This window comes from Lepidochelys kempii, chromosome 5, assembly GCF_965140285.1.
Source record: "Lepidochelys kempii isolate rLepKem1 chromosome 5, rLepKem1.hap1, whole genome shotgun sequence".
In the NCBI taxonomy this organism is placed as follows: domain Eukaryota; kingdom Metazoa; phylum Chordata; order Testudines; family Cheloniidae; genus Lepidochelys; species Lepidochelys kempii.
Window position 1 is genome coordinate 25619908 of NC_136384.1, and position 23712 is coordinate 25643619.

The 23712-nt window shown below is 42.9% G+C and overlaps 1 protein-coding gene and 1 long non-coding RNA gene across 5 annotated transcripts; one reads left to right on the forward strand and one right to left on the reverse strand.

Annotated features, from left to right (window-relative positions):
- The first annotated feature begins 1 nt into the window (after position 1).
- Positions 2-22477, forward strand: SKP2 (S-phase kinase associated protein 2). 3 transcript variants are annotated; one of them, XM_073343765.2, is made up of 11 exons: positions 208-215; positions 2249-2508; positions 3899-4010; positions 4705-4848; positions 5421-5555; positions 7809-7907; positions 11730-11857; positions 13494-13545; positions 16419-16526; positions 17094-17128; positions 20230-20300. In XM_073343765.2, exons 1-10 carry the CDS (start codon positions 208-210, stop codon positions 17110-17112), a joined length of 1065 nt encoding a protein of 354 aa, XP_073199866.2. In that variant the 3' UTR covers positions 17113-17128; positions 20230-20300. The 3 variants fall into 3 exon arrangements, with proteins under 3 accessions (XP_073199867.2, XP_073199866.2, XP_073199865.2); XM_073343766.2 differs by lacking the exons at positions 208-215; positions 17094-17128 and adding an exon at positions 2-154 and having other exon boundaries at positions 20230-22477; XM_073343764.2 differs by lacking the exon at positions 17094-17128 and having other exon boundaries at positions 20230-22477.
- On the reverse strand, positions 5992-19136 carry LOC140911210 (uncharacterized). 2 transcript variants are annotated; one of them, XR_012158865.2, is made up of 5 exons: positions 15708-19136; positions 14314-14460; positions 11106-11249; positions 9990-10373; positions 5992-7137 (listed from the first exon to the last, which is right to left on the reverse strand). It is a non-coding gene; the product is annotated as an uncharacterized LOC140911210 (long non-coding RNA). The 2 variants fall into 2 exon arrangements; XR_013635765.1 differs by lacking the exon at positions 14314-14460 and having other exon boundaries at positions 15708-19131.
- Positions 22478-23712: the final 1235 nt, after the last annotated feature.

Below are 23712 nucleotides of genomic sequence, written 5' to 3' on the forward strand. Positions count from 1 at the left end.
GGCGGCTGCCCCTTTCACCGGCTGCTAGCCTCACTTCCGTTAGGAGTAGCGCGCGCTGGGGAATGGAACGTTGTGCTGGTCGCGCTCAGTTTGGTGGTGGTGCTGCTGCTGCGCAGAGAGGAGGCGCGGGAAGGGCCGGTCGCTCCTGCCGCTGGTTAGTGCGGGGACCCAGGCTCCCAGCTTCTGATGCTTCTGCGCCAGGCCACCATGCACAGGTAATGCGGCGGCCGGGGGCAACTGGCCGGAGTCCGCGTGGGGTATTGCATCGGGAAGGGGCGAGTGGTGGTAGTTGCCGCCCAAAGCGTAGGCTGCTGCTGTGTTGGGCGGGGGGGGTGCGTGCAAAGTGTTGCACTGGGCTTTGTTATCTGTCTGTCCACGCGGTGTTCAGTCTCTAACGCTGCAGTACATTGTACGTCCTTCTGCCCCTTTCACCTCTACCCAGGGGATGGGAAACCGCATCTGCATCCCCCAAGGCTACCCTGGTGAGCACAAGTCATACATGTCTTGGTGTGACCGCTAAAGGGTAATTAATAGCAGGTAGCCATGTGATTTTGGCGGAAATCTGAGCGGGGCCAGTAGCCTGGATGGTAGTGACTTGGAGGGGTGTGTGTATGTAGTGTTGTCCAAAATACAGTGATCCTGTAACAAACCAGTGTTCACGGAGGATTTTGCAGTTTTTACTGTGCTGCACATTATGGCCATTTGGAACTTCATAGCGGTAGTGCGGCTAGATCCCCTCTGCTTCGAAGACATAGGCTCTACTGCTTGAGCCAAAACACTCTCCATTAGTGGATAGCAGTGTGGGCATAATTTTCTAGTTCTGATTATCTGTAGTGTAGGGCAGAGATATATAGCTATTGGCCAGTTCATTATATTCCCCTCTATAAATGAAGCATCTGAGGTTAACTGAGTTCATACTCATTGTTGATGGTTGTGTCTTTGGCCTTCTGGGACTTCACAGATGTCACTGCATCACACCATGGCTATTTAGAACTCTATGATGATAATAGGACCAAAAATGGAGAACAAACGCCTATCACTTGTGCTAACTGAGGGTCCCTGTTAGCGGTACAAGGCCTGTGATACACAGTTTTGAGCAGTGCTAATTCTATACAGTAAATGATAAGGGTACATGTACGCACTAACTAGTTCACTGCAGTATCTCAAAGTGCTGTACAAACACTGTAATTTAATTCCCCGGTGAGATAGATAAGTAATCACTATTATCACTATTCTATACATGAGGGAATTGAAGCAAAAGAGCCTGAAAGCAGATGTCCATTTCAGAGGCAGTATTAGAATTCAATGTCTTGACTCCCTGTTCTTTATTTAAACCACCAGGTCACATACTTGACTATAGATTGTAAATTGCACAGAGTTCACACAGGTGGATGAAGCAATTCTGGCAATGAAAGATGGAGAAGACCTGTTAGATCATTCATTGTAACCTCAGCCATTGCAGAACTTTCCTCCAGTTATTTGTGCAGTCTCATTGTAATAGTCCCAAACAACTAGATTTCCACCAGTTTCTTTGGCACACTATTCTGCAGCATGATAGGTATTTTAGGAAGATTGTCCTAATTTTCAGACTGAAGTTTCCCCTTCGCTTTTTATTTTTTTCTGTCCAACAAAACAAACAATACAAAATTAAATATATTTAGCTTTTTTAATCTTTCTACTTAAATCAGTTCTCATGGCCCCTGATCATTGCTGCTGCCTTCTCTGACCGGCCCTTCCCGCACCTCCTCTCTACCTTCTTCTTCTTCTTCCTACGGTTTTATCTATGATAATGTGCAGTATTCTAACTGACCGCAGAGCCACAATCTCTGCTTTGTTGCTGTTGACTAGATTCCCATCCCTTTGATGCCACAGTTCAAAATTGTAATATTCTTTTTTGCAATCATATCATGCTGTAAATTCAGTCTGATTTACTCTTGTCACCCTAAGTGGGTCCATTTTAGCATTTCTGCTTCCCAGCTTACTTCTTTCCATTAAGTTTGTGTGTTTCTGACTATTTCCCCCACAGAGTATCACATAAATCTGTTCAATTTGATTCTTATATGTATCCCAGGTCTGGAGGTGTTGTGAACATTTGTAAAACCCTACAGGATTTTTGAATGCTATAGAAGTACAAAGTGTTATTGATTTTCACTGTGAATTGTATTGCTTACTGTAGGGGATGTAGGTGCAGGCACCTGTGCCATTTTGTCTTCCAACATTTGGGGTGTAACTTGTGCTGTTCCTGCAGGAGACATCTCCAGGAAATCCCAGCTTCAGACAGCAATGTTTCCACAAGCTTCACATGGTCATGGGACCCCACCAAGACATCAGAGCTACTCTCGGGCATGGGAGTGTCTGTCCTTAAGAAAGAGAAGCTGGGCAGTGAGAACACCCCTCAGGAGCTGCTAGTGTCTCTTTATCCTCCTCAGAAACGACAGAAAGTGAAAGAGAAGGACAAGGACTTTGTGATTGCACGCAGGCCTAGGCTGCTTCGAGAGACAGAGTCAGGTAGAGTAACAACAGCCCAAGCTTGTGTCAGCTTGTAAGAATGACAATGACTGAGGTTGGGTACTACAAATCACTAATAGTTTAGTTGCTTCTTACATAGTTTGGTCTCTCCGAGCAAACTCTAGTCCCTGGATCTAGTGAATCGTGTGTGTTTCTTTCAAGTCTTTCTTTTTTATCTCCCACAAGTTTGACTTTCCCCTCCCACATCTAGACAAGCCTGCATGTCCTAAAGAGAGCATTACTGTAAGGAAGTGGTTCACTCTATTGTTTCCTTTAAGGAGACCTGTGAATGGATAGTATTTTATCGTCTCTGGAGAAAATATTTCCCATAAGTCATAGAGACTGATAGCTACTATGCAGCCTATCATTTCTTCTATTCTGTTTTCTTCAATAAGGATTAAATAGGATTTTGGATTTCGCCCATTTCCCAGATCTGTAGTACAGCAGTTTTGGCCAACAGAGGGTGGATTAAAAAAGAGATCAACTCAGATAGTATAATCTGTTGCTGGAGGGATGTTTCTGAATCTATCTGAAGACCTCTGATCTAAACGTCACAAGAGATGAATATTCTCATAGCCTTCATAAAACCTCAGTTTGAGCCGCCTCCTTACCATCTAGTAACTTACTAATGCTTATGACTTTCTTTATGGTATTTTGGTGAGTTTACAGGGGCTGTTTTTTGAACGGTCACCCATCTCATTTGTGCTCAACCTGTCAAATATTTCTTTTCAGATAAAGTTGTGATCTGGGAAGTGCTGGCTGGGGTTCCTATCTAAAATGTACATGGTCTCCCATCTCATTTAGGGAGGTAATTCCTTGTTCCACAGACCTCTTTGGAGCAGTAACAGCATTTTCTAGATGTACATAATGACTTGAAAATTTACTTGCTTAAGAAAAGAATGTTTGGATTTTAGGCAGAGCAATAGCTCAATATGCATTAGGGGCTGCAGTCGGTAGAGTCATGAATCTTAAGAAGGGCTAATTGCACAAGAGCAGAATAGCTGCATCCCTTTCAGAAAGAGATTCTGGTTATGGAACTCTTTATACACTTTCTCAGAAGACGATGGATTGGACAAACAAGCTTCAGAAGACAAATGTGGGACAATGCTGTTGGCAGCTATTTTTGCACCTATGCACACAGCACCTAGTAACATCTTGGATGAGATGGTAGTAGTAGTAATATAATACCTTTCCAATAAGGAAATGTAAGTACCTAAGTAGTGGACTAGTGTATCCCTAGATCAACAAAGGAATAAGGTAGTGATGGTAGGGCAGGGAATTTGTCTGTTGTCTTTAATATTTTTGTCTAATGGCAAAACTGTTGAAGTGGCTAATCAGTGGACAAAAATGAATCTGATCTACGTAAAACCTGTTGACTGTTTTCTTAAAGGTATTTCTTGGGATGCTCTACCAGATGAATTACTATTAGGGATCTTGGCGTACTTACCCCTAATTGACCTGCTAAAAGTTTCCCAGATTTGCAAGAGATGGCAACGCCTAGCGTGAGTATTGCTTTTTACTTGTAGATATTGAGAACAGCGGTGCTTTTTAAAGGTTGTTAAATGGTCTTTTTCTCATTTTGATGTGCAGGTATAATTCTGTCTACACTGAAAGTGGGTTACACGTGCATTAAGAGACTCTAGACTCTGATTCCTGATGTTTAAATGGAGACTGTCACTTGAGAACCACACTTATCTGGAAATTTTACATTTGGGCTGTGCCCCTAACTAATTTAAAGCCTCTGCTCTCTTCCAGGCCTCCCAATAATGAGACCTGGGGTCTTGCCCACTCCTTCACTCCCTCCCCCCAGTATGTAGTGTAGTCTGAGCTCTTCCATCATGCACCCACCCATTCCATTAATTGATTCCAGGCTCCTATCTTCCCCCAAATTCCCTAAGTCTTGCCTCCCACTAAACAAATAATGCCCCCTTTCCCACAGAATTCCAGTACTTGCAGGAGACTACAGCCTATTGCAGTGAGTTTCATGCAGTATCTTGGCTCTTCATATTCAGGAATATGAATGCACTTTGCTGTCAGATCAGTGAGAAATCTCAGTAATGTTTGTATAAGTAAATCCTTGCTGAGTTGACTTCCTTGTTTTGCACATTCATTTGTAATATTAAAACCTGTTGATGACAGTGTCCTTTGCTTTGGCCTTTCATTACTTACTAACCAGCAAACTCCTTTCCTCCCTAGGTTTGATGAATCGCTCTGGCAGACTCTTGATCTGACTGGTAAAAATCTGCTGCCAGGAGTGATTGGGCAGTTGCTCCCTGTGGGTGTAACTGTATTCCGTTGTCCAAGATCCTGTATTGGGAAACCATTGTTTAAAAACAACCGGTAAGGCTGTCACCATCTTTTGGTGCCCTGGAACAAAGTCTTTCTTTCAGTTTTTCATATATTTCAACCAATCTCTTTGATTTAGCACCTCTGGTTGTCACTTGTGGCATCTATAAATTTTGGAATAGAGGCAGCATGGAGCAGGGAATAAGGCACTGGGCTGACTATCAGGGGAGCTGCATTCTGTTCTTGATTCAAAATTGTTCAAGAACTGATGAACACAATCTTGAGTATAGTTTACTACCATTCAGTAATTTTTTTTTTTTTAAGAACCAAGAACTACTGACCACTGAAGTATATTTCTTTGCAAAGTTAAAGGAAATATGATTTAACTCTAGCATAGACAGAGATATTATGAGTCTTAAAGATTTGTATGCCTCAAAGTACATAGAATTTTGCAGTTTTGGTAACCAGCTTAGTAGCAATGATGGATCAGACATTCATTAAAGCGTATACATTTTCTACTAGCTGTGCATTCATTTGTAGTATACAAATGCAGTATGCTACCTGAATTTTAAAAAAATATTAAAATCCATTTTTTATGGTCTGCCTTTCTCCTTTCTCCTCTTTAGACCTCTTAGACTGAAACATATGGACATATCCAACTGCACAATAAATGTTGCAGATCTCCATACTATTCTTTGTCGTTGTGATAGACTACAGAACCTCAGCTTAGAAGGACTGGTGCTTTCTGATGATATAATTAGGTGAGTGGGCATGTTCAAAAGTGTAAGGTTCCTGCATCTCAGGACCATGGGCACCTCCTTTGGTGGCATCAGTGAATCATCAGCACTTATGCCTGGTTAGTCTGTTGGGCATCCCAGCTTCCAACTGAGCAAGTAGCAGCTTAGGCCTCCTGAATGAGGGCCGAATAAGTCAACTGTTAATGGCTCTGGCCTTCTGACCTAAGGGTTAGCACTCCTCCAGCCCAAAGTGGAGGGTCGGGGGCACGGGAACCTGGACCCACCCTGCTCCACCAGGTCCCAGCCCAGGGCACTAGAAACGACAGGTGATTCCATCTTGGGGTTGCTGGGAGAAAGTGGGGTCACTGTCTTGCCTCCCAGCAACACAACAGACCAATGTGTTGGTTCCTTTGTTATACCAATAAAATAAAAACCAGCAGTATCTTATTAAAGGGGAAAAGGCAAAATGCCACATTTATTGTGAATACAGAAAGAAAGAATCATAGTAAGCAGTTAGTTATAGCTATAACATTCCATTCAGTTTCATATTCATTCATACACACACAGGTTCTGCAAGGTTGTTATCATAGTTACCAGCCTTAGAGTTGCTCATGCCAAGCCACTGGCCAGATGGCCTGGACATGAGGAGGGAGCAGGGCCTTGTCAGATGCTCATCTGATGCTCCTGGAAGTTGGTTTGCAGAATCAGACCCCAAAGTTCTCACTTTCTGGAGTCCATTTTTATAGGAATTTCTTCCTATGCCAGTCTATGGGAATTGCTTCATCATGCTGTTGCTGAATCAATCAGCAGATGGCACATTCCTGACGGCTCCGTGCTGCCAGATGTTATCTTGTTCTTTGGTTCTCTCATTCTTGAGGCTGTTGGGTGGATTCCAGTCTGCCCTCTGGGGGTCCTCTGGTTATTTCCACCTGATGCCTTCTTCAGTCAATGGACACTGGATTCTTAGGCTGGCACCTCCCTGATCATTCAGTTATTATCTACACCAAGCATCCATCCAGATACATCCTCTGTCTCTATTTTAATCACAATTGTTAACAAAGCGAGATGAATACAACAAAAGGGCGGGGAGTCTCTCGGTGCTGTTTCTGTTGTTACAGAGTGTTGCTTTGAGTCTCTCTCTGTGTGTGTAGTTGTTGTTACAAAGAATTGCTTTGAGAACAGACTCTGTCTTAGAATGTACTAACACAATTAGCAGCTTGCAAGTTTCACACAGAGGGAGAGAAACAGTACCAAAAACCAAGAGACCTCTTAATTAGTAATATCCTGGAATTTAAACTATGGGGAATCAAATTCATTTGGGATTTTAATACAAAACTTCTTTAATATGAACACAACACTAGGGTTCTTCCTACCAGCATCTGGTGGGGCTGCTCCATGGCCACCGGGGCCTGGTTCCCCCTCTCCTTGTCAGACGACCTGCTCTCCACTCCCTCTTTGGGTTTCTCAGTCTTCCGCGGTAGCAGTTTCCTTCCCTCCAAGCTGGCTCTGGAGGGTCATCGCCTGCCACAGTGGGACGGACGTCTTGCTCCTTCCCTGGTCTGACTCTTAACTGAGCTGTGGGGCCCTGTTCTTGTACTACTTGCCCCTGCGAGAGAGAGAGAGAGAGAAGGGACTGGTTTAGTTGAGCCCAACAGGGTGAGTTAACCTCCTCTGTGCTGGAATGAGGTCACAAGAAGTATTCAATAATAACTTTATTTATTTGCCTTCTCGTGTGCAGAAGGCTCCCCAGACAACTTACAAATGCAGGCCCTCATTTTGTAAATAGCTAGAGTAGCACAGACTTCAGCAAGATCACACTTGGGTGCAGGGGTCTGCATAGGCACATCTACTTACAGGATTGAGGCTTATTTTACAAATGGGATAATTGCTTTATCCATCACAGAAATGCAGCCACCTCTGAGGTGAAACATGGCAGCTGTTTAACAGGGCAGAGGAACATTAAAACTGCAAGGGAAATATTCAATTAGGCAGAATGTAAATATCCAAATAGGAATTTGGCCAGGACCCTAGAGATAATAGCCCTTTTCAAGTGTATGATTTATCAAGTACACTAATGCAGCAGGTAAACAGTTACAGAACATCTATTTAACCATTAAATTGAAAACCTAGGGCTCACTAGGCAGAGATGCACAAATGTATCTTTACTAAATTAAGGCCATCTTGAGCCTGGAACTTAGTTATGAAAACAAACCATAAAATTGATAATACCAGGAGAGATGTGAAAGCATTGTGACACTCCATCTATGGTCTTCACAGAAGCATCGCTCAGAATTCCAGTTTGGTGCGATTAAATCTCTCTGGATGTTCTGAATTTTCTGCAGAAGCATTGATGATGATGTTGATCAACTGTTCTGGGTAAGACCGAATTAATTTATGTACCTGTTGATATTCCTGGGAGAAATGATCATCTGAGCACCCCCTGGCATGAGTGTATAACTTTTATGAACTATAATTTGTGTTCTTGAACATCTAAATAGGGTATTTTCCTCTGCGGAAGATTCAGAGAATTCATGTTTTTGTTAAACTTATCTTCCTTAAAGATGGGTACATTTATCTGGGGTGGGGGAGGGAGTTTAACTATGTCTGTTTTGAATATCCTCATGCAAAGTTGATTTCCTTATTGAAAGAGTGACAAGTCAAACTCTGTCAAAGTGAAAGTGTGTCTTTAAAAATTGTGAAATGATATCTGATGAGCCCCCTTTACACAGTGTGTGCAACTTTGATGGTAGAAAAGATCACTTCATGTTAAAACAATCCTTCAAAAACATACAGAGTCGTTCTAACTGATGTAGTACTGTTATAAAAATTTGACAGCTTGTGGAGACTAACGTTCTGTGATCTGCCAACATGAAGAAGGATGGTCTGTGGTTAAGGCACTGAACTGGGACTTGGGAGATCTGTGGCAGAAAATGAATCCAGAGTTCAAGTGTAATGTTGGAGAAACTACTTAATGCAAAGTTTCAGAGTAGCAGCCGTGTTAGTCTGTATCTGCAAAAAGAAGAGAGTACTTGTGGCACCTTAGAGACAAACAAATTTATTTGAGCACAAGCTTTCGTGAGCTACAGCTCACTTCATTGGATGTGTGCAGTGGAAAATACAGTGGGGAGCCCACCTTGATTATCACTACGGTGTGTCGTCGTCGTGTCGTGTCCGCCCCCCACTCTCCTTCTGGTAATATCTCGCCTTACCTGATCACTCTTGTTACCATACACACTGTAACACCCATTGTTTCATGTTCTCTGTGTATATAAAACTCCCCACTGTATTTTCCACTGCATGCATCCGATGAAGTGAGCTGTAGCTCACGAAAGCTTTTGCTCAAATAAATGTTAGTCTCTAAGGTGCCACAAGTACTCCTTTTCTTTTTACATAATGCAAAGGCAAGCTTAACATGTACTGATTTAACTATGGGGGTTTAAACATACTTCCTCAGTTATACCAGTGCAAATTGTGTAGACAAAACCTTAATCTCTATGCCACACTTTGCAGTCTGTAAAACGGGGATAATATTTTCTTTGTCTTATCAACTTAGGTTGTAGATTGTCCCTGTTTACTATATGTATATGCACTGCTTAGCAGAATGAGGATCTGATCTTGGTTGGGACGTCTAGGCCAGTGGTTCTCAACCTTTTTGGGCTCAGGACCCATTTGTAAAAGTTTATGGCTAGGGTGGCTTAAGTTGGATCCCGCACCCTGGGGGAGGAGGGTTGGGTCCTGCCTGGCACTCACCCCACAGTGGCAGCTCCTACAGCTGCTGTGGGGCTGGCTGGGCTTGGCTCTGCACTCTAGGCATTGCAGCCTCTGGGGTTGCAGCACCACTCAGTTCAGCCACACCCCCTTGAATGGACCAAATTTCTGTGAGTAGAGTTGTGACCTGGCTCATGAGGTTTCAGTGCCACTCACTCAGATGTGGCCTCCTCAGACTCCAGTCACCATGACGGCTGGGCCAAACCTGAGTGGTGCTGGGACCCCAGAGGCTGCAGTGCCTGGAGCAGGGTGGTGAGCCCTGCCAGCCCCATGGGACAGGAGCTGCCACACAACCCTTTGAAACATTCTGGTATCCCGACCCACGGGTTGAGGAAACACTGCTTTAGGTGGTGGTATATTTTGATAGTAAGTAACAGAACTGGTGACACACAGCATGTCACGAAGGCTTGGCATGTTGAGTGGGAGCTGTCCCTGTTTGCTCAGTGTGGGGTTGACACACCCAGTCACATGGTTGTCAGGATTCCCAGTCGGGGCAGAACAATCAATAAGTCTGTAGCCCCTGGGGCGAGGCAGAGCAAACACTCAGTTTATATCAGGAGACCCGAGTAGTCACATCTAGTGGCAAGTGTGGGACAGGGGGACCCACACCTACCCTAGTTCACTGGATGTGGCCTGCAGGCCGTAGTTTGCCCACCTCTGTCCTAACAGATTCCCTGGGTCACTTCCTACCATAAAGCCCATTTCGGGCATCTCCTCAGCTGGCAGTAGCTCGGCGTCTCTGCAGTCAGCTGGTCATCCACAGCATAGTCCAGATCCACGGAGAGTCGATGGTTCCCCTGCAGGAGCCTGCAGCACACATCCTTCCTCCTCTTCCACCAGCACTGACTGAGCTGAGCAGCCTCCTTTTATCTGTCCCCTCCACCTGGACCATGTGCAGTAGGGGTGTGGGGGTGTCATTTCCTGGGCCCACAATGATTGGTCAGCCCCCATTGGCCCCGTGCGGGGTTGATACATCCTGTCACGCAGCAGTGCACGTTTCTTTGCCTCGCCAACATGCTTTAACCCTGTTTTTGAGGAACCCGTAAGGATGGGAGGGTGACTTGTTTCTTTGACCTACGTTGAGACAATCAAAAAAAAATTCAGCAGTACTGGTTATTTATTTGTAATCTGGTAGCACCCACAATGTACTACACATTGTCCACACAAAGGAGTACACAGTCCCTGCCCCAAGCAGCTTACAATCTACGACAAGCTGTAGTAAGAGGCCCTAAAACATAAACCCTTGTATCAGACGCCTGGTATGAGGCCTAAAGCCTGAACCAAAGTACTTCCAGGAATTGCTAAGCAAAGCTGGGCTGTGAGCCAGAGGCAGGCCCTAATTGCAGAACTTGGCACGAACAGCGCTCCTAGAAAGCATGGGCTAATGATATAAGTAGTAATAAGAGGAACGTGTGCCAAGATGGCACCTGGACATCCCGATACGAGGACACTTCAGAGATAACAAGGAACAGTCAGGTGCATCCCAAAGACAGAGTCAAAAGGACAGCATGATGGACAGATCTGTTTGTTTGAACCAACATGATCGAAGGGGGAGACAGCACCCTAATGAGTCCAGGGGCTGTATCTCAGTACATCAATAGGGATGAGTAATCTATTCTGCAACTGTATAAAAATAGGTCCCGGAGCGCATATCTTTGTCCAGCCTAGGGGGCAGTGGAGTGTCCCGCCACTGATTGAGCTGTGTCCATTGCCAGGGGGCACATATTCGTAGTATGTCCTATAGAGTCTATAGGAAACTATTCCTGTGCTTCGTTTGACAATAAACCTGGCCGGGTGCCTTCGTACCTTACGAGAGTCTGTGGTCTTTGAGGGTTCTCTCGGGGTCTGCTGTGTCAGCCATCTGCGCGGAGCTGGGGCAGCACACAGGGGGAACACGCACGCAGCCGGCTGTTATCGTCATCGAACCAGAGCAGAGCACCTCACCGGTAGCTACCGACAACACAAGCAATTTGTGAAGGGTTGAAGAGGGTTGCACTCAAAACATGTATGATATTTCTATACATTATAAAAAATACACACAAACTAAATCCGGTGGCCAGTTAATAATGGATAGATTAAGGAGCAAACAGCTGTGTTTTTCTTCTTTAAAGGTGGAGTCCTATCCATTAGGAACCAGACTATGGCAGATACCCCACTTCACAGCAACAACAAATGATGATTACTTTGCCATTGCTGGCTTGATGCATTTTGGCAACCAAGATGCTCTTTATCCCATTATAATTCCTCTATGCCATCTATTTAATCTGATCTCTCAAAATTTGGTGTCATTAATGAAGAAACTTGATGGTATATATCTTATCTCATGTACAGTTTGATATTTTTGGTATTTGAACAGTATGTGGATGCTTTTAAGGCCAAACCTATGTTTCTGCAATGCTTCCAAATGGATGTATTTTTATTTGTGCATAGATTGGAAGAGTTGAACTTGTCCTGGTGTGACTTCACAGCTGATCACATTAAAGCAGCAGTCAGCCACATTTCTACAAATGTAACTCAACTAAATTTTAGCGGATACAGACAAAATCTACAGATACCAGGTAAATAGCACCACTGAAAACTGGTGGTCTAGTGGAATGATATGTGGAACCTTAATTAAGTGTAGCTGTGATTGTTTAACTGTTTGCATCTCCTCTTGGTCCTTCAGACCCAGAGTATTGATTTCAAATGCAATGGTGCCTTTGCCTACATGAAGGTACGCTTTATGTAGTACAATTCATGAAACAAAACATTAACCCGGAAACTTAACCAGCATTATTGCTAATTTTTGTACATGAGCTCTGAAACATTGGTAACCACTTCTATTATTATTATTATTATTATTATTGGCACTTAAGCACCACAATCAGGAATCCGAGCCCCACTGGGCTTGGTGCTATACACATAAATAATGAAAAGACTATCCCTGTTTTACGGACCTTACACTTAAAGGCAATCAAACAATATAATTTTGAGTCATGAGGAAGGAACTTAGAAATTACAAGACTTCGATTTACAGAGGAAAAACTTCAGGTATCCAAAAAACCCAGACACTACAAAGATGAGTGTGTTCTACATGATGGAAGTCATGTAGTGGTTTTCAGTTGCATGAATGAGCTTTGGAGTACCTCAGAATGCCTGTAAACCTCGTAAATTTCTCCTACTAAGAAAACAGTGACTAAATTCAAATGTTTTTCCGGCTGGTACAGTAAAAGCTCTTTTATCTAGCACTTCACCAACTGGCGAGCTCTATAAACCGGCATTTCTGATCTGCACTTAAAGTCCGGTTTATAGTGTGGTTGGTGTGGGGCCAGGAAGGGCATGGGATGGGATGGGGGTATGGGGCGTGGGAGGGGGCTCAAGATGTCAGATGCAGAGGGGAGCGCTTGCCTCCAGCAGCTCCCCCCAAGCCGCTCCCCATTCCTGCTGTTGCAGGCAGAGGCGCGGCCTGGCGGCTCTGCAGGCATGCTTCCTCTGTACCCCCCTCGAGTCCCTGAGCACGGACTCCATGGCACTCAGCTCATTGGCCGGGAACCACGGCCAATGGAAGCTGTGGGCGGGGGGGGCAGTGCCTGCAGCTGGAGGCAGTGTGCCTGCTTGCAGAGCTGTCTGGCCACGCCTCCACCAGGAGCAGCAGGGACGGGGAGCTGCTGCAGGTGCGTTCCCCCCCATCTGGCACCCAAGCTCCCTCCTGGACCCCAACTCCCTCCCAGAACCTGTGCCCCACAACCCCTCCCACGCCCCTGTCCCGCCCCGCACTCCAAACCCCTCCCTCTGAGTTATCCAGCATTTTTACTTTACTGGCATCCCCTGTTTTCCCAGCATACTGGTTAAAAAAGTTTTTACTATATATTGATGGTGCAAATGGCATTTCAGGGGCACTTTTTTTTTCTGCGGACAAAATATTTTTTTTCTTGACAAAGCTAAGAATTTAAATCCTTTAAGGGTCTGCACCAAACATCACTAGGTGAAAAAGATTTGGTATATGTTTCAAGTGCAGTACAAGTGTTCTTTAAACAAGTACAACCTTCTTTCAAGAACTCATGTTGGTAGAAAACATGTAACTTTCATAGCAGTGAATAATTCAAACGACATATAACTTTAAAGGTAGCTTTTACTGGTCAGGAGAAGCTGTAATATTGCTGGAAAAAAATGCCTGGCTGATTTATATACATGTTTTTTTCCCCCCGCCTCCAGATATTAAGACATTGGTGACAAGATGCCCTTATCTCGTCCAGTTAGATTTAAGGTAAAAAAAACTGCATCAGAAACTCTTCAGCAGCCCTGAATCCAAACAGTATCAAGAAATCTTTGCCCCTACTCCATTCAGGCTGCAACTTCTGTCTCTCTGGGGCCATAGCACAGAATCTGCCCCCTGTGCATCTGGGTTTGTGCTAGCAGAAGCTAGAGGAACCAGTGAGTGATAGATATCTACATACATTTTCATACCAAGCTCATCACTGTTGTTTCTGAGCACCTTCAGGCAAGATCTGAAGGTGCTCAGAAACGCCTGCCGCTGCCCCCGCCCCCACCATAGACAGATGTCACTCCTTGGAAGATTTATTTCTTTGCCAAATTTCAGGCTTCAGCTGGGTTCTGTTCTGATCAGGTTCTTAAACTGTGCCCATCGTTACCTGTTTACTGTGGTACCGACTATCACAATATGCTGGGATTTTCTTAATGATAAAAGGATTCTTGCCTCCTCTTTGCCTCCCCAAATACACTGTGGCTGGCTCAAACATTTTGAAGGTATTCTGCTCAAACTTTTTACCAAAAAAAAAAATTCCTTGAGACAGAAATTGTTCACAGAAAGTTTCTGAAACTCACCTTTTGGGCTGAGAGTTCTGAGTGTGAAAATAGAAACCAGTTTGCGATGTTACTGTAGAGTTTGCTTACTTTGATATTGAGCAAGTTATATAAAAGGGGGGAATACATAGAATTTAGTACAAGATCTAAAACTTGTTTTAATAAAGGGGAATTTATTTGAGAATTGGTTATGCACCCCCCTCTCTCTTACCTTTTGCCCCTTCCAGCTGTCTGGTCAGTTGTGCTATAAACTTTAGGCTAGGTTCACTCATAGGTTCCTGTAGCTTTTGCTGGCAGAAATCCAGATGCACAGGGAGCAAATTCTGTGCTGGAACCCCAACAAGATAGAAGTGGCAGCCTGAAAGGGGCAGAAGCAAAGGTATCTTAAGTTGCCTTTGTGCTACTTGGGTTCGGGGGTGTTCTCGCTTGGGGCAGCTGACAAGGGGCTGCACTGCTACCGAGAAACCTTGTAGTGCTGTGGGCGTATGCTGTGTGCCAGGGGTGGCTGTCAAGAGAAATGCTATGAATGCTTGAAGTTAATAGACTTAAGGTACAATAACTTCCAGATGAGAAAATGGTAGCCTTATATATTAGATCTCAGTGTCTTAAGTGCTGCTGACTGTAAGTCACAGGGGGTATACAGCTTGAAGTATCTTTGAGGGTAATATGCAAGTTACCAAGATAGGAAAAAATATTTTTCTGGAAGGGATAAGCTAAACTCATTTACCCCTGGGGGAATTCCGCACCATTGCATGCAGAATTCATGTCCCCACTGCAGAAAATGACGGGAAAGCAAAGGGAAGCTGCGTGGGGGTCAGAACACCCATGGTGTAGTTTGGCGGGGTGGGGGGGCGTTGCCCCCCAAACAGAGGCAAAGCATGGGGGGCACACAGTGTCACATGCCACTGGCCCTCTGCTCCCAATAGCTGAGAGCACTGAGCTGCCCAGCTGAAGGAGAGTGCTGCGCTGCTCTGCTCTACTGTTGCTGCAGCTAGACCCCCACCTTCATGGTCCTAGTGCTGGTCATGCTCCCCTTCTGCGGGCTGGGGCCCATCCTGTTTTCTGTACAACAGTGAAGACCCACGGTGGGGCAGGGTAAAGAGGGTGGGGTAGGGAGAAGAGGCAGTAGGGAAGGAAGAGGGGTGGGATGGGGAAGGGCACAGAGCAGTGGGGAGGGGCATCTCAGGTGGTAAGCGGGAGCCAAGCTTGTGGTATTCCCTCGGCCGCAGCTCAGGCTCCCCAGTTAAGCAGGCCCAGCGACCCCTACTTCACTGATCACCCAATCAGCTTCACATAGATCTCCACCCCACCAAGCCCCACTTCCCCCAGCACCTGGACCCACTGAGCACACAGTCGCTCCACCACCACCACCCCCAGGCCTCATCTTTCACCTGGACCTCCTGCAGAGTCCCATTCCCCCTGTACCCAGAACCCCCCAACAAGCTCCTGTGCATCCAGCTCTTTCCCCCCTCCCCCCCCATACCCGGATCCTCCACTGAGCCACCTGCATTGAGATTGCTCCACACAGAACCTTCTCACCCCACATACCCACACTAAGCCCTTCCACGCTTGGATCCTGCTGAGCTGAGCCTACTTGCCCCACACCTGGATCAGAGGCCGCGAGACTCTGTCCCTCTCGCTTGCTATCTCGGTGTGCCTGACGTGGACAGACAGGGCCTTGGGGTGTGTCAGGGTCGGGTGCAGCCTTACGGTTGACTCCATGTCCGGGTGGGACTGCAGGGTGATCTCCCACCTCCGTGCAGCTAGGATCTGTGCTCCCCACTGCCATGCTGGAGCCTGCACCTCTAGTTGACCACTAAAATATAGAGAATTTTGTAAAACATTTAAAATGTGTGCAGAATCCCTCAGGAGTAATAAACCACATCTGCTGTCACTGACTCTCTTGCCTGTCGTGCATTTGTAACCGGATTATAAAATGTCAAAGTATAAGTTGATTTTTGCCATATCAACTAAACACTGCTTAGAACTCTTGACATGTAGAGCAATTTCCTTTTGTGACCTAAGTTCCTGTGCCAAAACAGCTTCCTGCAAAACAAGCTACTGTTTTCCCTCCTCCAAAAAATAAAAATGATGGAAATTGGTGATTAATTTCTAATAAGGAAGAAAACATGTTAAATTTGAAAATAGTTAATAAGCTAGTGAAGAAAGCTTTTGAAGGCAGATAAGTGTTTAATATTAATGCGTGCAAAACTTTTCTCTCCAAATTTCAGAAACACTTGAAACTTTGCTTCTAAGCTTTGTGTTCTTGAAAAGGAACGTTTTTAATCCAACTCTTATATATCCCTTTTATTACAGTGACAGTGCAATGTTGAAGCCTGAATGTTTTCAATATTTTCATCAGCTCATCTACCTACAGCATTTGTCTCTTAGTAGATGTTATCAGATATCTCCTGCTGACTTACTGTGAGTAATGTCTTACACCCATTATAGTTCTTTACTATTAAAACTGAATTAAAAGGTGATCAGAAATACTTAATAAAAACTGTTAAAGATCCTGAACTGCAAATAATATCTTTAAAAACAGAAGAGGAAGGCTGGGACTAAAAGGCAGGATGGAGCCGATGATTACTGGGTCTCCTCTGACATCAGCAAAAATCTATGAACCCACTGGTGAAGTGTCTGTGTCATTTCCCTCTAGTGCTGGTGCATGCACATGACAACTTGCTATCAGTGAATCCATTAGCTCAAGTGGCATAGGTCTGTGATGTGGATCTAAAGGTTCCAGCTCTGCTTATTGCACCATGAGAGTGTAAATATGATTCCACCTAATGGAGTTCCTGGGTGTTGTTTTTCTTCCAAGTTCACCTTTTATATTGAGGAAGTTAAAAAGAATATTAAGGTTCAAAGTAAAAAAAAAAAAAAAAAACAGTTAGGAATTGCCCAAATTAAGGTTGCCTATATAACCTTAATTTGCCTCCCTTGTGTGTATATGCATTGATAGAATCTAATTACATGTACTGTCTTTTCCAGGGGACCCCTGCCTCATTGAGTGTACAACCTGGATGGTACTCTGAGCAACTAATTACTATTTTATTTTTTTCTTGCTGTGGCCCTATGCCTTACTTATTGCACACCATTCAAAAAGACTCTGAATATAAAATTCATTTCCTTATAGGCTTTTCTATGATGTTCATTACTACAGTATCTGAATGATTCACAAACGTTAATGAATTGATTTGCACAAAACCTCTGAGGTCTGAGGGTATTATCCCCATTTTACAGATGGACAACTCAGGCATAGAGAGACAGATTTAAAGATATTTAGCTGCTGAACACTCATTGAAAATTTAACTGGGCACCTAAATATCTTTAAAAATCTGTCCCCAAAAGATTGTCAGAAGTGTCCACTAATGGGTGTTGGATTTGAGACACCTAAGACCTGATTATTATTTTTTCTTCAGAGTAGTTAGCATTATATATCTTTTTACATGGTCAAATTACAGCTCTCGTTGACTTGGTTACAGTTGTGCGTGCATAGCATTTTTGCAAAGCAGACAACAGTCTCACATCGGGCACTTAGAAAATGAGACACCGGTGGCCACCTGTGACAAGTTTGGTTTAAGTGACTTACTCAGCATCCCATAGTAACTCTGTTGCAGAGGCAGAGATAGAATCCAGTTCTCCAGGGCAGCATTCAACCGCCTTAACCACGAGACTATCTTGTCTCTTCTTGCAATACCCTTCCTCATTCGCTACACACCTTCAAAAACTTCTGAAGCCACAGCCTCATTCACTACTCAACCCTGAGTCATCCCTCACACCAGGACCATCCTGTGAACTGAATGGGGCAAGTGTTGTGGAGAATAGTAGTATGCAGTCATCTAACTAAAGACTGTCAATGCATGAATTAAAGTTGCACAGGCAACCTTAACTTTAGCATTTCCTAACTTTTGAGTGCTTGATTTTGCAACCTGAACATCTTTTAACTTAAACAAAAAACTAATACAAAATTATGGTTGTGTCAAACTGACCAAAAACAAAGAAAGAGGGCCAGATCCTCAGCTCCTATAAATCAGCATGGTTCTGACATCAGTGGAATTATGCTACTTCCATTTACACCAGCTGAGGATCTGCCCCTAAAGTTTAAAGTTAACAATAGGTGAAACTTCTTGTTTTTCCCTCTTGTTCCTCTTTAACATTTTGGGTTTTAGTTCAAATATATGATGGGCCACATTGCTGTTCTTAATAAATATCAAAGGAAGTTATGCTTTGAGTGTTAAAACTCCATTTTAAGTCAGAATCTGTGTAGGCTAGCACAGCTTTGTTGTGACACCTCGGGCAAATCAATTAACTGTACTTCCCCATCTGTAAAATGGGAACATCTGTCTCAGGGTGGTCCGTGAAGATTTTTAGCAAATGGAGCAGTTTTCAAAGGTGCCAAGTGCAGTTTGGCATCTTACTCTTATTGACTTTCAGTAGGAGTTGGGTACCTGTCATTTAAAAATCTCCTCCAAAGACATGTTGATATTCTCCGGTGGAAGATGTTATAGAAGTGCAAAGAACTTTTGAACAGCACATTACACTGATCTGAGATTCCTTCAGTACTTATGTGTAATGGAGAGACTTAAGGATGACTGGTGAAACCTTTTACTCTTTCAAAAAGAAAAGGAGTACTTGTGGCACCTTAGAGACTAACGGCTGCTACTCTGAAACCTGTCACTTTACTCCTTGTTTGTTACTGGGTCAGCTATGTCAATGTTAGTCACTTTTCTCAGTAGTAGTGAGAAGGGAGTAAGTATGTGAAAGCTTATCACAGACTAATAGCTCTGTAAATATTTACATACTCTTTAAAGGGATATTAGGTAGCTGCTCTGAAAGAATTTTAAAACTCCGATAATTTGCTCAGTAGTACAGGGGTACTGCAGCCTCTGATGTCTATGAAGGGGCTGTTGAAGTATAATATCCTTAAGGAAATGATTCATTAAGCCATTTCTGTTTTCTAAACAAGATAGATTCCCTTACCTAGGCTCCACAAAAAATTGTGAAAAAACAATATTTAGTAAAACAAAGCATTAAATGGTTGGATGTATAAGAAATCCAAATCTGTTACTTTAATGATAATATAAAACTCGTTGAAACAATTTATGTACAATAAAATTGTTTGTCAAAGTTTAAAAAAAAAGAACTTGCAACAGATCTATATTGATTCCTAAACCTAGGCTGTTAAAATGGGAATTGGAAGACGTTTAATGCTGGAATAGTGATGCGGCTATGGGATAGCTCTGTAGTGTTTGTTCCTTCTGATGAATCCATCTGTCCCTGACTGTACTTGCAAATACACATTTAAATGATAGCTGGAGAAACACAAGGAACTTGGTCTGTATGACCAGTTCAAACATCACCACAAATTCCATTCTGCTGATTCCTTGTCCAGACTGTAATCTCAGCCCTGTTACTGCGACTATCACCTTATCTGGCCTGTTACCACAACCCTTCAATCCATTCAAAACGCCACCACAAAAGTCACAAACCTTGGCCACTCCAGAGTCTGTTCACTGGTTATTTCTTGCCCTGTGTTATCAGGATTAAGCTCCTTACCCTCTCCACCCTGAGCATTTTGATTCTTGTCTACCTCTGTTCTCGCTTGTAAAGGACTTAGCACACCATTGATGATGATAGAATATTCCATACAGTGAAGAATAGGTAATCATTAACTAAGATTATTAAAAGTATTTCTAAGGAGACGACTGATGTGTAGGATTTGCCATCTGGGCACAATTTGCTCCACTTATTCTGAATGTTGATTTTAATAGTCCGTTGCTATTGCAGAGACACTAAATAAACAAACCAACCGTTTCCTGCAATAACCTAGCATGTGTGAGGGTCATTAGTTATGAATAAAGTTACTTACATTTCACTGCACTTAAATTCCTATTTCTCTATTCAGTCTGGCTTGGCAATTGAACTTCTTACTGAATGACCAGAACAGAGCATAAAGTTTCAATTAAGTATATTTAAAATCAGATTTTTTTAGATAGGAGCAAACATTTATCCAAAAACTATTTTCCAGACTTTCATGAAAAAAATTGTAGTATTCAGTTTGGGTAAAAGGTTTAAGCCATTTTTGCAGCTCATTGATCTGCTTCTTTTGTTTCTCTCCTTATAGTGAGCTTGGTGAACTTCCCACACTAAAGACTCTTCAAGCTTTTGGAATAGTGACTGACAATTCCCTACAGCTCCTAAAAGAAACACTTCCCCACATAAAGATCAATTGTTCACATTTTACAACCATTGCACGGCCAACTGTTGGCAGCAAAAAGAACCAGGAGATCTGGGGCATCAAATGCAGACTGACACTGAGAAATCCTAGTGGTTTGTGATACAGAGTTTGCTGGATGTTTTCTTTTGTTGGCACCAAGCGTGGTATGCTTCATCAAGAAACCCAAACACTGGAGCATCACTCTAGTTCTTCTTGTAAAAAGTGTTTCAACGTGGTCTTATGCTATAATTTACTTTCATAAGTATATTTTTATATTGTCCTTCTCTTACTGCCTTCAGAAATGTGTCCCGAAATCTAATCAGGTATGAGTAATTGTAGGCATTTTAAGTCAATCTTGCTTTTAGAAAGATGTTTGCAAAAGCCAAGTGACTATTGCAACTATGCTAAACATGATTAAGTTAGAAAGTTTGGTAAATATTGCAGCTGTTCTAGTTATTTGGCAATGTGCTTAATTCTGCAGTCTGTGATGTTGCTTTATTTGAACTGTGAGAGTCCAAAGGTGCTTCTGTAATATTTTTCTAAATACACAGCTTTGAGTAAAGCCCTTGCAAAATAGAGTGATGCTCAGTCATTAAGGAACTGTTTTATTTCATTACAACTCAGTACGATCCTGACTGTTTCAGAGTTTAGAATGAGTAAGGGCATTAAGTCTATTTAGACTCTTAACTGAACAGGATGGAATATTTGGTGCTATCTACTTTTTGGAGGGACCGGGAAGGAACCATGGCTTTGGACACTAAATTCACTGAAATTTAATGCAATAGGAGCCATGGGAAGGGAGATCCACACAAAAGGAGCTATGAGGAAGCTGAATCGGACACTAGTTATAAGGCAGCAGAACAGAGCTACAGTGCATTTTTTCCTATCAATTACAGAAGTGACCCTCACTGGCTCAAAATGACTGTGCTGAGTAGTTTAAAACTTGAAACCCCTTTGCAAGTTTTTGAAACCAAGATCTCACCTGTCAGGGTGAAGTTTTCATTGGGTATTGTCTGACTTACATTCCAGTTCTGTGCTACTTAATCAGTATTTAACTTTTTGTGATTTCCACAGTTTCTAAAGATGCATTATTAATGCAAGAATCTCTTCATAGGTAAGCTTAGTATGATGTTTCTTTTTATATAGCCCTGTATTCACATCCCTTCATTGAGACACTGGAGGGCTAAGGAGCAATAAAGAGGGAAATACACAGAACTCCAGAGCTCTTCAGGGCAAGGAGAGGAAGGGATTGCTGGGATCTAATGGGTGTCAAGCACTCCACAGTACAGAAGCAGCAGTCTTGCAGATATGTTTGCTATAGCAAAGGGAGATATAGGTCCCCACATACTCCCTTAAGTTCTACAATGCAGAAAATGTGGCAAACCTTAAGGTTCTAGGCTCTGTTGTCCCAGTTCCTGTATTTTAAAGAAACCCACCAAAAACTTAGCAACTTTGATCGTAGTTCAGCAAAGAAAAATATGAAAGTATAGAAATGAACAACTAGATAACTATTCAAGCCCATAAGAAGGGAAAGGATAGATATGGGCCTAAGGCACAGGTGTAAGTCTTAGATCTGCTTCTTTGGGCCACCGTTCGCCATCTGTAAAATGGATGTAGTACATCCCTATGTTTGAGGTGCTGAGAATAAGTTTATTCATGACTGAGGTGGCTAGACAGAAAGGTACCCAGGCCATAAGATTACCTTCAGAAAAAATATATGTACAGTAGAAGCTCAGTTACAAACTGACTGGTCAGCTACACACCTCATTTGGAACCGCAAATACACAATCAGGCAGCAGCAGAGATGGGAAGAAGAAAAAAAGTACAGAAGTGTGTTAAACAACAAACTATTAAAATAAAGAGGGAAAGTTTTTAAAAAAGATTTGAGGTAAGGAAACTTGTGCTTCTAATTTAAATTAAAATGGTTAAAAGCATGTTTTTTCTTCTGCATAATGAAGTTTCAAACCTGTATTAAGTCAATGTTCAGTTGTAAACTTTTGAAAGAACCACCATAATGTTTTGTTTAAAGTTATGAACATTTCAGAGTTACGAACAACCTCTATTCCCAAGATGTTCGTAACTCTTAGATTCTACTGTACAACCATAAAGTAAAAAGAAAATGAGTACTTGTGGCACCTTACAGACTAAAATTTATTTGAGCATAAGCTTTCGTGAGCTACAGCTCACTTCATCGGATGCATCCGATGAAGTGAGCTGTAGCTCACGAAAGCTTATGCTCAAATAAATGTGTTAGTCTCTAAGGTGCCACAAGTACTCATTTTCTTTTTGCGGATACAGACTAACACGGCTGCTACTCTGAAACCATAAAGTAGTTTCAGTAATCGAATGTGTGGTGTGAACAGAGAAAGAGGAGAACCTAGGTTTTAACTTTTCCCCACCCTTATTCCCTTGGAGGTGGAAGGGGTGACAAATTTGCAGCAGGCTTAAACATTTATGTACCAATTCACATATCCTAGGTATCCTTAACTGTGCTTTCACTTTAAGCAGCTAACAGAAGTTGAGACCAATCTAAGTCTTCCTGGATACTCCCATTTCTATATCCCACCAATCTGGTCACAGATTCACCATAGTTGGTCAGTCTTTTGCTGTAACACTCCATTAAGTCTCACTTCTGAATTTATACTTGGAACCAGTGTGACAAGATATGGCACTCAGCACTAACCCCCCCATTCTATGTCTGTCCCCAGTAGGGAGTTTAAAAAGAACCCCCTCTCCTCCAACTAGCAACAGGACCATCCAGTCTACTAGAGATGGCTACTGCTAATCAGTTTTACATGGAAGGTGATCAAGTGCTATAGTGAGGAGCAGCAGTATAAAACATTACGGGTACATCTACACTTACTACTACAGCTGCACTGCTGTAACTTATATTGTATTTTGTACTTATTATATTGTATTATATTGTACTTATTGTATCACTTATGTTGATAGGAGGGATTCTGTTGGCGTAGATAATCCACCTCCCCAAGAGGCCATAGCTGGGTCAATGGAAGAATTCTTTTGTCAACCTAGTGCTATACAGGGACTTTGGTCAGCTTAACTACACCACTCAGGGGCTTGAATTGTTCACACCTCTGAGTGATACAGTTATGCCAATCTAATTTTCTAGTGTAGACCAGGCCTAAGATAGATACGCTTTCTTTCATCTGATGACTCTTAACCCATTCAAAAGTCCTTAAACATCTCCAGCTGGAGGTGAATCACTTATTAAGGTATGGAATTAGACCCTTTACTATCACATATAACAGTGTGGGGTTGTGTTGGCACTATTACTTCCAGTCAAACTATTTCTCCCACTTGACATCTTGCTTTGAGTTTACTGAGGACAGCCAAGTTTCATATCTAAGCAGCCTCACATTTTTGAAATAC